This window comes from Lynx rufus, unplaced genomic scaffold, assembly GCF_022079265.1.
Source record: "Lynx rufus isolate CCGP_SWC_20201006 ecotype Redwood Valley unplaced genomic scaffold, mLynRuf1.p SCAF_3, whole genome shotgun sequence".
NCBI classification, from domain to species: Eukaryota; Metazoa; Chordata; class Mammalia; order Carnivora; family Felidae; genus Lynx; species Lynx rufus.
In genome coordinates this window covers 29,616,737-29,629,298 of record NW_025814845.1, presented here as the reverse complement: position 1 = coordinate 29,629,298, position 12,562 = coordinate 29,616,737, and the positions used below count along the sequence as shown (strand labels likewise).

The window sequence follows — 12,562 nt, the reverse complement described above, 5'->3', positions numbered from 1 at the left end:
AAAGTGCTAGCTTCAAAACCAGAAAACCAGATTTTGGTTTTGCTTTTTACTTACTAGCTGCAGGGCTTAATTAAAACAAGTAGCTCAAATTGCCTCAAGCACAAAATTCTCAACTGTAAACCAGGAATAATATCTTCTCCCTTCTGATACTTCATAAATTGTGAAGTGCTTTAGAAATGTTATGATTACCGGTCAATTCCAATTTCCACGCTAATAGCCACGAGGAATCATTACGACTTAATTACTTTTTAAACTGAGCTATCCATTTCTTGTCAGATCAGGGCTGTACTATCGCTGTAGTAAAGCGGATAGGTGAATCGGCAGTAGCCACTGACGTGGAATGGGGTTCACTAGAAGCCCAAACCTAGGAACGGTGCGTGCAGAGGATGATGCTCTCGAGGGAGACCTGCGTGTGCAAGTGCAGTTTTCTCCGTGAATAATGTACATTAGCCACTGAGTGATTTCTACATTAGATCAGTCACTGGCGATACAATTTGACGTTATTCTTTCGGAAGCTTTTCACTCTTTTAAAGGCACTGAGTACGGCTTGCTAGAGGCTCAGCTGCAGGAAAAGCAGCAGCTGGTGACACCCAATCCAGTCAATTTCACCGCAACCTTCCAAACGCAGACCGCTCTTTCCGCGGTGTGAAGTTCCTAGTCTCTTCAGATCCAATCTACTCATTTCGGGCCATGCCCGCCTTCCCTCTGCCCTCACCACTTCAACTCGGTTCGCGGTGCCAGAAATGAGGCCTCCCTCTCCGCCTTCTCCTCCTCTCCAGTTTTCTTTCCTTTCCCTCCTTCCTTCAACTTCGCTGCAGCTTTCCTCCCCCCGGGCCACCGGCTCTCTTGCCCCCTCCTCTAACGCTTTCAGGACGGGGGAGAGGGCACCGGCTCCTAACCTCAAAATGACGCTCAGCGGGCTAAGAGCCAGTGGTCGCGTTTTCCCGCCCCCACCCCCGGGGGTTTGTAAGTTATTTACCTTCATCTCAAGGCTCGAGCGGCCGCGCGATCTGGCAAATGCGCAGGCGCAGCGGGCCTCCTCCAAGAGGGCTAACGCGTTCCCGTCACCCAGGAGACCGCAGGAACAGTAACCAATCAGCGAGCACTAGCTGAAGGGCGGTGCCTCGTGGGGGTCCTCCTCAGGGGAGGGCGGGAGGCGCGGACTGGAATCACGTGACTCTGGCGGACGTAGGCCGACTCGCGTCAGGTCTTGCGGCTACTTGATTTCCTGGTTGAGCTCTGATTGGATGAATCCCGGGGACTTGCTCGAGGGAGGTGGGTTCTGTGAACCCTGAAAGGCGCCTGCGTAAATTTCCTCTGCTGGTTAGTAAGATGCCCATGGTGGCGGGTTCGGGGCGCCGAGAATCAAGAAAACGAACACTGGATGTTGGATGAAAGGAAAATGGGAATTTGCTCTTGGGGCAAATACTCTTACACAGTCAGCGCAAAGAGGACTTGGATGGGCTCGTGTGTCATCTTTTTTTCCTTTCCAGGCTTCTGGGGTAGAAGAAATAGGATGTGAGAAGTAGGTTTTTTTCAAGGCGTTAATAGGACAACTAAATTGGGCAAGAAAATGAGCACTAATTGCTTCTTTAGACTTTGGACCTGGCAGCTTTTCCCCAAATAGTATGCCCTACCATAGATCTGTGCGTTATTATTTAGCATATGAAAGTACTTCTTTTGCCAACATGTCTGAAAGTGCTGAACAACCCACACTTTTCGTTATTAGGTAAGAATCTTATTGACCTGCAGGAAATGAAATGATTTCAAAGAACTAATGATGGGTGTTACATTCTCAAGTAGGGTACTGTTCCCTGGCGTGGGGGTGTTGTTTAATTTACGCTTCCCTTTAGTTTCAGGTGCGAGACCTATTCGTTAAAATGAAGATGTCAATAGGTGACTGAAAAACAAAAAGGTTAGCAGAAGCAGAAGTTCAGAAATTGGCCATGCAACATCTAAAAGAGTGAATGGGACTTTTTAGGTTTGAGAAATGTAGGGAAGACAAAATTTTACCTCTACCCTCTTAGGGTTTTTTCAGCTAGACCTGAGAAGTAAGCTGACCTAAGACAGATTAACAGAAATTAATTTATTAAGATAAATTAACACTACAAATTTATGTGTTAGCTGACATGGGAGCCATCCTAAGGGAAAGACCCAAAGAAATGATGACACCTACATACATACTTTTAAATTAGGTTGAACAAAGCGTGGCAACTGTGAGAAAGCAATTAAACAATGTGGTGAGGCTAAAGAAAAGTAATTTTAATAAGGCCTATTTGTATAAACTCTCAATTTCAGCTTCTTGATAAGGATGCTATTTTGCTTCTTGTATAGGGAGGGTATCTTTCACATGGGAGTTTTTAATGCCCTGTTTTCAGAAGAAGATTAGAATACTCTTGCATCTGCTGTTTTTTTAGGTACCTTCTGGCTCAAAATAATCCTTATGTCAAAGTGGCTTATTTTCGAATAGCATATTTTGCCACCCTTTAGGAGAAGTCTACAAAAGGAGAAATACAATTAGGCCAGAAAAATTAAACTCAGGAGAGTGTAGAGTCCTGCAAACCAGAGGAAAGCATTTCAAGAGATTCAAAGTAGATATTACTTATTAGACTATTGGGTTTGTCTCAGAAGAGGAAGTTAATGTAAAGTGATAGAGTAAGGATATGAAGAATTAAAGAAATCAACTTATTTAGAGGTAGGTAATTAGGCTTACTGGTTTTTTTTTTTTAATGGGAATTTGTTTTTTAGTTACAAGTTCCATGTCTTGTCATAGGTCTCATCAGATTTTCTACTTGTTTTTGAGTCAGTTTTGATAATTTGTGTCTTTCTAGGAATTTTTCCTTTTCATCTAGGTTATCCAGTTTGTTGGCATACTGTTCACAGTAGTCCTTTATTTTATTTCTGGAAGGTCAATAGTGACATCTCCTCTTTTATTCCCGGTTTTAGCAATTTGAGTGTTTTCTCATTTTTCCTAGCTAAATATGTCAATTTTGTTGACCTTTTCAAAAAATAAATTTTGGTTTTGTTGATAAGTTTGTGTCCCTCAGAAAGGTATGTTGAAGTCCCAACTCCTGGTACTTGTGAATATGGACTCATTTGGAAATAGGGTATTTGCAGATATAATTAAGATGCCATTAGCATGGCCCTAATTTAATATGACTTATGTACTTACCAGAAGAGGGAGGACACACAGGGAGAATGCCATGTGACAACAGAGGCTGAGATTGAATGATGCAGCTGCACCCAAAGAATGCCAAGGAAGTTGGACTTCTGGCTTCCAGAACTGTGAGACAATAATTTCTGTTGTTTTAAGCCACACAGTTTGAGGTATTTTTTTACAGCAGCCCTAGGAAATTAATACAGATATTGGTACCAGAAAGTGGTGTGCTACTGTAACAAATATTTAAAATGCAGAAATGGCTTATGAATAGAGGCTGGTAGAATTTTGAGGTACTTGTATTAAACCTAAATTGCTTTGAAGTCATTGTTGGCTGAAATGTGGACATTAAAGGTACTTCTGATGAAAGCTCAGACAGGAGAACCAAATAGGAAGTTTCTGGGGTTTTTAGAGAATACATAGATTGTCATAACAGAATGGTGCTGAAAATAGGAATGTCAAGATGCTTCTGGTGAGGTCTCAGATGGAAGTAAGGAACATGTTATTGGATGCTAGAGGAAAGTTGATCCTTGTTATAGAGTGGTAGATAATTTGGCTGAATTTTATTGTGTTGGGTGGAAAGCAGAACTTGTAAGTGATAAACTTACATATTTAAGGAGATTTACAACTAAGGTGTTTGAAGGCACAGCCTAGTTTTTCCTTGCTGCTTATAGTAAAACGTGAGAGGATGGAGATAAGTTGAGAGTGAACTGCCAAACACAAAAGAATCAGCACTTGGTTATTTGGAAAATTCTCAGCCTATCCAGATAGCAGTTTCTGGAAACAAAGCCAAAGGTATGGACAGACAATGAATTGCTAAAGAGTTTACGCATGTGACTTATGGATCCAACCATGCCAGCAAAAACAAAGATTAGTGAACTTCAAGATATGGCAACATAAACATCCCCTTGTGCCCTCCTGCACCCCCACCTCCCCAAAAAACCCAAAGGCAACCACTGAGAGATATATAGAGTATCATGGAATTGTGAAAAAACTTCAAGAGCCTAATTTATGTGTAATTGGAGTCCCAGAAGGAGCTGGGGTGTAAGAATAGAATATTTGAAAAAGTAAAGGTTGAAAAAAATCCCCAAATTTGATGAAAATGATAACCACCAATCCAAAAACTCAATGAACACTAAGCATAAGAAACATGAAAAAAAAAAAAAAACTAAAAAATTATTTAAAACCTGTGATGAAAGAAATTCTTAAAAGAAGCCAGATTAAGGGTGCACCTGGGTGGCTCAGTTGGTTAAGCATCTGACTTCAGCTCAGGTCACGATCTCACGGTTCTTGAGTTTGAGCCCTGCGTAGGGCTCTGTGCTGACAGCTCAGAGCCTGGAGCCTGTTTCAGATTCTGTGTCTCCCTCTGTCTGCCCCTCCCCCACTCATGCTTTGTCTCAAAAATAAACATTAAAAAACTTTTTTTTTAATAAAAAAAAAAGCCAGATTAAGAAGATATATGCACATAGAAGCAAAGATAAGAAAATGAGCAGACTTCTTGTTGGACATCCTGCAAGTCAGAAGACAGTGGAGCAACATACTAAAGGACTGAAAGAAAAAAGCTGTCCATACAGAATTCTATACTCAGAAAATAGATCTTTCAAAAATGAAAGTGACCAGCAAATTAAGTCCAGCAATATATTAAAAAAAGAATGTACATCACAACCAAGTGAAATTTATCCAAGAAATGCAAGCATAAGTCAATATCTGAAAATAAATTTCTGTAACATGTAATATTAACATAATAAAGGACAAAAATGCATGATCACATTAATAGACAGAAAAATACTTGACAAAATCCCGAACCGTTAAAACTCAACATTCATTCATGATAAAAATACTCAATAAAGTAGGAATGTAAAGTAATTTCCTCAAACTGAGAAAGGTCATCTATAAAAAAAAAATCGTATAACTACTATTGCATTTAATGGTGAAAGACTGAATGCCTTCTCCCTAAGCTTAGGGGGGAAAAAGGGATATCCACTCTTGCCACTTGTACTTACCATTGTATTCAAGGTTCTAGCCAGGGGAGTTATTGAAGAAAAGGAAATAAAGACCATCTAGATTGGAGAGGAAGAAGTAAAACTGTGCAGATGTCATTACCTTGTACATAAAAAATTCCAAGGAATACACAAAAATCATTATAATAAACTAATAAATGAGTTGAACAAGTTTGCAGGATACAAGATCAACACACAAAAAGTCAATCGCATTTTTCTTTTTTTTTTATTTTTTTTAACATTTATTTATTTTGGAGACAGAGAGAGAGAGAGCATGAACAGGGGAGGGTCAGAGAAAGAGGGAGACACAGAATCTGAAACAGGCTCCAGGCTCTGAGCTGTCAGCACAGAGCCGACGCAGGGCTTGAACCCACAGACCGCGAGATCATGACCTAAGCAGAAGTCAGACGCTTAACCAACTGAGCCACCCAGGTGCCCCTCAATTGCATTTTTCTATATGAGAAATGAACAATCCAAAAGTGAACATTTTTAAAAATCTATGTATAATAGCATTAAAATAAAATACATAAATTTAACAAAAGTACAAGATTTGTACACTAGAAACTACAAAATCTGCTTAATTAAAGAAGAAAATAAATGTGAATACATACCACATTCATGGATCAGAGACTTAGTATTCTTAAGATGGCAATACTCCCCAAATTAATGTATAGATTCAATAAAATCTCTATTAAAATCCCAGTTATCTTTTTTTGAGGTGAATTGACAAGGTGATCCCAAAATTCATAAGGAATTTCAAGGGCCCCAGAATATGCAAAATAATCTTGAAAAAGAAGAACAGGGGCGCCTGGGTGGCGCAGTCGGTTAAGCGTCCGGCTTCAGCCAGGTCACGATCTCGCGGTCCGTGAGTTCGAGCCCCGCGTCAGGCTCTGGGCTGATGGCTCGGAGCCTGGAGCCTGTTTCCGATTCTGTGTCTCCCTCTCTCTCTCTGCCCCTCCCCCGTTCATGCTCTGTCTCTCTCTGTCCCAAAAATAAATAAAAACGTTGAAAAAAAAATTTTTTTTTAAATAAAAAAAAAAAAAAAGAAAAAGAAGAACAAATTTGGAGGGCTCATATTTTTCTATTTTAAAACTTACTGCAGGGGAGCCTGGGTGGCTCAGTCGGTTGAGCGTCCGACTTCGGCTGGTGTCATGATCTCATGGTTGGTGGGTTCGAGCCCCACGTCCGGCTCTGTGCTGACAGCTTGGAGCCTGGAGTCTGCTTCAGATTCTGTGTCTCCCTCTATCTCTGTTCCTCCCCTGCTCTCACTCTGTCTCTCTCTCTCAAAAGTAAATAAAGATTAAAAAAAAAAAATTAAAACTTACTGCAAAGTTACAAAACCAAAACAGTGTATTATTAGCATAAGGATAGTTATATAGATAATGGAATAGAATCGAGAGACTGGAAATAAAATCATGCGTCTGTGGCCAACTGGTTTTCAACAAAGTTGTCAAGATAATTCAACGGGGGAAAGAATTAAATTCAACAAATGGTGTTGGGACAACTGGATATCCATGCAAAAAATAAAATTGGATCCCTACCTCACAGAATACACAAAAATTAAATGAATAAAAGACATAAATGCAATAGTTAAAACTATAATATTCTTAGAAGAAAACACAGGAATTCATTGCTTGGGTTTAAGCAATTGTTTCTTGGATATGACACCAAAACCACAAACGACAAAAGAAAAAAAAATTGTGGACTTCATAGAAACCAAAACTTTTGTTCCTCAAAGGACACCACCATGAAAGTGAAAAGACAACCCACAGACTGGGAGAAAATATTTGTAGATCATATATTTGATAAAAGACTTGTATTTAAAATATGTAAAGAAATCTTACAACTCAATGATAAAAACATAACTTCATTAAAAATGGGCAAATAGGGGGCGCCTGGGTGGCTCAGTCGGTTAAGCGGCCGACTTCGGCTCAGGTCATGATCTCGCGGTCCGTGAGTTCGAGCCCCGCGTCGGGCTCTGTGCTGACAGCTCAGAGCCTGGAGCCTGTTTCAGATTCTGTGTCTCCCTCTCTCTCTGCCCCCCCCCTGCTCATGCTCTGTCTCTCCCTGTCTCAAAAATAAATAAAATGTTTAAAAAAAAAAAAATGGGCAAATAATTTGAACAGACATTTCTCCAAAGAAGACATATGAGTGGCTAATAAACCCATGCAAAGTTGCTCAACATCATTAGTCATCAGGAAAATGTAAATAAAAACTACAATGAGATACCATTTTACATGATATTCACTGTCACTTTAATTTGTCTTTCTCTGGGGGCTAATGAGTTCACTTTTCCGTTGGTCATCTGTGCTCTTCTGCACATTATTTAACAATATTCACTAATTTTGTGGGGTTGTCTTTTTTTGTCAATTTGTAAGGGATCTTTTGCATAATCTTGTATGGTTAAGAAGTATTTTAAAAACAGCTACTTGGTTCTAGCCTTGGTTTTGAAGTTTTCCTTGCTTATAGATTTTCTTGAATGATTTTTTTAATTCTAATTTTTTACATTTAAGTCTTTAATATATAGTATTTATTTTTGCATATGGTATCAAATGGGAATCTTCTTTTACACTAGACCTGGCCCAAACTCTTCTCCAGACATCCACTTAGTGTTGAGGTTACTATACCACATGTACTTTTATTATAAAGGAATCTTCTGGCCAGGGCAACTTACAGTTACTCAATTCAGTTTCAGGAAAAAAAAAAACCATTCAATTTTGATCAGACTGCTGCTATACGCGCTTGGCTCACCATTCCAGTGTTGGCAAGAATGCAGATATTCTGTGTTAATCTCCTTATTTTGTCTTTCTGTTTTTGGGAGGGGTCTTCTCCCCCCACATACAAGATCTTGGTAACTTGCATACTTCTCTTAGTTTCACTGACTTTACTCATTCTATTTTTATTATGATTAATATTGCCCATTCAACTATTCTTAGTCCAGCCAAAGGACCTTACTTCAAACCTTTTAAGAATGCTAGCACTTCATGATATAGTGCACCCATTTATCTTTTCTCCACCGTATTATAAGACTGTAATGTTAGCTTTTCTTTCTTCTTTTTTTTCTTTTTTAGAGAGAGAGCACATGAGCAGGGAGAGAGGGGCAGAGAGAGAGAGAGAGAGAGAGAGAGAGAGAGAATCTTAAGCAGGCTCCACGCTCAGCAACTAGCCCAACACGGGGCTCAATCCCATGACCTTGGGATCATGACCTGAGCTGAGATAAAGCATTGGATGTTCAACAAACTGAGCCACCCAGGTGCCTCAGTTTTGTTTTGTTTTTTTAGGTTTTTTTTTAATGTTTATTTATTTTTGGGAGAGAGAGAGAGAGAGAGAGAGAGAGCAAGTGGGGGAGGGGCAGAAAGAGAGAGACACACAGAATCTGAAACAGACTCCAGGCTCCAAGCTCTCAGCACAGAGCCCGATATGGGGCTTGAATCCAGGAGCCGTGAGATCATGACCTGAGGGGAAGTCAGTCGCTCAACCAGTTGAACCACCTTAGCTGCCCCTCCCCCCCCCCCCCCCCCCCCCCGCCCCAAGTTTTTCATTTTTAATATTCACTTTTATCTCAAGTTTGGTGAAAACTACATAACTCTGTGGTCAGTTTTGGTATGTTTTCAATAAATTGGCTGAGAACATTTGCAGGCTTGTGAACATAATTTTTCTAACGTTGCAATAACTTAGTAATGTAACAAAGCTGGTAATGGTCATTGCATATTTAGCTTTAAATATGAATATTAAACACATTTGGATATTTCAAAATTTTAATTTTTGTGTATTGCTTCCTCATATGTGTTTATATATTTAAATGTTTTTCAATTATAAAATGATATGACTCTTTTAAGGACTGCATTCTGTAAAATAGCAAATTGAACATGGCCATAAATTCCCACTTTAAACACAGTTCATGACATTTACTAGTTTCTTTGTGTGTCTTTTTGTTTTTTTAAGATTTTATTCTCCAGTAATCTCTATACGTAAAATGGAGCTTGAACTCACATCCTGGAGATCAAGAGTTGCATGGTCCACCAACTGAGCCAGCCAGGCAGCCCTAGTGTTTTAACCTTGGGCAAATTACCTCCTCTGAATGTGTGCTCTGAAGTTTAAAATGGGGATAACAATACCTACCCTCACTTGATTTTAGATAAAATTAAATTAGTTAAAAAGAGAAAAAAACCACATAGAATCCCACTATCAACATTTTTTTTGTGTGTATTTCCTTCTGGGTTTTGCCACTACGTATACCTATTTACTATGCATTTATAATTATGGTAAGTGTGTGTATTTAACACATTTACTTAGGTCAAGTAAAAAATATACCACACCTATTAGGCTGCTCAGTACTGAAAATAGAAAAGCATACAATCCTAATAAGTGGAGTTTTAGCTTCTCCATACCAGGTTACGTCAATTCTTCAACTCTCTTCTGCTGCTTTTGAGTCTGAATCATTTAAAAAATTTTTTTTTCAATGTTTATTTATTTTTGGGACAGAGAGAGACAGAGCACGAACGGGCGAGGGGCAGAGAGAGAGGGAGACACAGAATCGGAAACAGGCTCCAGGCTCCGAGCCATCAGCCCAGAGCCTGACGCGGGGCTCGAACTCACGGACCTCGAGATCGTGACCTGGCTGAAGTTGGACGCTTAACCGACTGCGCCACCCAGGCGCCCCGAGTCTGAATCATTTAGATCACTTGTTCTGTAACTTTAGTGTGTATCTGATAAATTCAGTGTGATAAGTCAGAATCAGTTGGCGGGAGGGTAAGGGAGGTGAAATAGATTGCTTGGCCCCACCCCCAGAGTCTCTGATTTAGTAGGTCTAGGGTGCATCTGGAGAATTTGCATTTCTTTTTTAAAAAAAATTTAAAAAAAAGAAAATTTGCATTTCTAACATCTTCCCAGGTGAAGCTGATTATGCCCATCTGTGGACTGCTCTTCAAGGCCACTGATCTCCAGATCGTTTACTAAGTCTCCTTCACTTTTTGTCATATGTTAGACTCAAACAGCCTGTATTCTTTTTTATGCTGATTAACTTAGCAAAGCTACAATACTTTTCCTAGTACATGCCTTCTGAAAGATTTCAATTTATTCTTTTTAAGTTGCAAGAAGCATTTGGTTATTATTTTTTATGAAACAGGGATCCTAATTAATGCCTGGTTTTCTATTTTTTGTTATTCTTGTTTTTCTCATTAGGCTGACAGAATAGGTAGGGTTTCAGTAGGGAGGAGAAGGGATGTTGAGAGGTAATGAAGGACAGTGGAAGATGCAGACCAGGCAATTTGAACCCAGTAATAACCACTTGGATAATGTACGTAACTTCCTTAGCTTCACTTTTTTTTATCGAAATATATTTGACATATAACATTGTGTAGATTTAAGGTGTACATGTTAATTTGATACATTTATGCATGTAGTATGATTGGCTATTGCAGCAATAATTATTAGCTTCATTTTTCTTATCTACAATGGAACTTGAAAATGAATAAAAATATTTTTGTTGTAGTCTTCTGGAAATATTTGTATCCTTTGCAAATGCTTGAGTCCTTTCCTGAATGCAAAATCTCTTATAAAAGAATATTTGGGAAAGAAGGGAAATCCAGCTTCCCATTCTAAAATTTAAGAGTCGGGAACTTGATTAAGCCTGTCCCTCTGGGAAAGGATCTGATGTCCACTTATTCAGGAGAGATTCATTGAAGAGTTAGTCAAGCCATTATACAGTCTGTGAGAGGGGTAATTCTAGAATGCACAGAGCTATTTTTGTTTTAGCTATACAATTTTAAATTGATTGCTTATTTAAGTATAAATAAATAGCTATTATTATAGCAGTCTTCAGAAACCTCTAATTTATTTGGAAAAGCATAGCATTATGAAAAAGTAGTATTTTCAGAATCTGCTGTAAAAACTGGGAAAGATCGCAGGAAACTTGTCAAAAGGATATGGAACTAAAATGAACATAATTTGCTATAATATCAGAAAAATGTTTTTCCACAGAGAGAAAGAGAGAGACAAAGAGAAGGGAGAGTTTCCAAGATGAAGAGAGAGAGAATATGGGATTGGGAATGGGAAATAATGACATTTATACTAAATACAGATAAAGGAATAGGAGATTTAGGTAGAATTCAGGTTTTAAAAATAAATATATAGAGTTCTTTATTACACATTATATTTCCAGTAAATTCCAGTATTGTTTGATCATCTTATATTTTTGTCTCCAACTTATCTTTTAGACTTCTGGTCTTTAAAATGGCCATTTGAAGAAATAATTTCCTGCCACTATTATGGAGAAAGGAAGTCTAGTTAAGCACGCTAGGGAAAGATAGTGTATTCAAAAATAGTATCTGATTGGGGATCCTAAGTTGAACATATTTCCCTTTGGTTTCCTAACTAATATCAGTAGCTAAAAATATTAATGTCACTTAAAATTATTAACTGCTATTAAAAATGATTAATTGTAAGCTTAAAATAAAATTGGATATTCCATATTAAGGCAGTTATTTTTGTCCAGTTCTTTCCTAAGCATGATTCTAGGTACAGATACATGGCTATGAATCAAATAGCCAAGGAAATTAAGAAATTAAAGTTAAAAAAAAATTAAAGTTAGTTCTGAGTCCATGACAAATGATTCCTATTCTCCAAGGGAAAATTTCTGCATTACTTCCCCAGAATTCATTTAGAAAAGTAGTTCTCAATCTTGGCTGCCATTAGAATTACCTGGGGGTCACTTGGTGTGGCTCAGGCTCAACCCAGATTTATTGAAACAGAATTTCTAGAGATGGAGCCTGGATGGAGCTGTCTTGCATGCTTTCCTTTTTTTTTTTTTTTTAAAACTCTTTGTGATATACAGCCAGAATTGAGAACCACTGATTTATTCTAAACTGTGCCAAATGCAAGGAAGCAGATGGAAATCCGGTTTTGTTTCTGAAGGCAAATAGCTTCTTCTCTTAACAAACCTATGCTCAGAAATGTAAAAGGACTCTGTCACTTTGGAAACCAGTTTGATGGGTCCTCAGAAAGTTAAACATAGAATTACTACATGACCCAGCAATTTCACTCCTAGGTATGTACTCCAAAGAATTGAAAACTGGAACTCCAACAAATGCTTGTACACATATGTTCAGAGCATCACTATTCATGTTAGCCAAAAGGTGGAAATAACCCAAGCTTCTAAATGAATAAACAAATTGCAGTACAACCATACAGTGGAATATTATTCAGCCATAAAAAAGGAACGAAGTTTTGATAGATTTCATGCTACAACATGGGTAAATCTTGAAAATACGTTAAGTGATGGAAGCCTGACATAGTCACAGGTCATATGATTTTATTTGGAATATCCAAATAGATAATCTACACAGATAGATTTCAGTTGGTGGTTGCCAGGAGCTGGGAGAAAAGGGAATAGGGGGTAAGTCTT

General features: G+C 38.5%; 1 protein-coding gene across 1 annotated transcript in view; it reads right to left on the bottom strand.

The window, feature by feature from the left end:
• WDR19 (WD repeat domain 19) overlaps nucleotides 1–1,004 on the bottom strand; it is a 113,533-nt gene extending 112,529 nt beyond the window's left edge. Inside the window, exon 1 of the mRNA XM_047090378.1 lies at nucleotides 980–1,004. Within this exon, the coding sequence (XP_046946334.1) occupies nucleotides 980–985 (6 nt within the window). The 5' untranslated portion in view covers nucleotides 986–1,004. The remainder of the gene's footprint in view (nucleotides 1–979) is intronic.
• Between the last annotated feature and the right edge of the window lie 11,558 nt (nucleotides 1,005–12,562).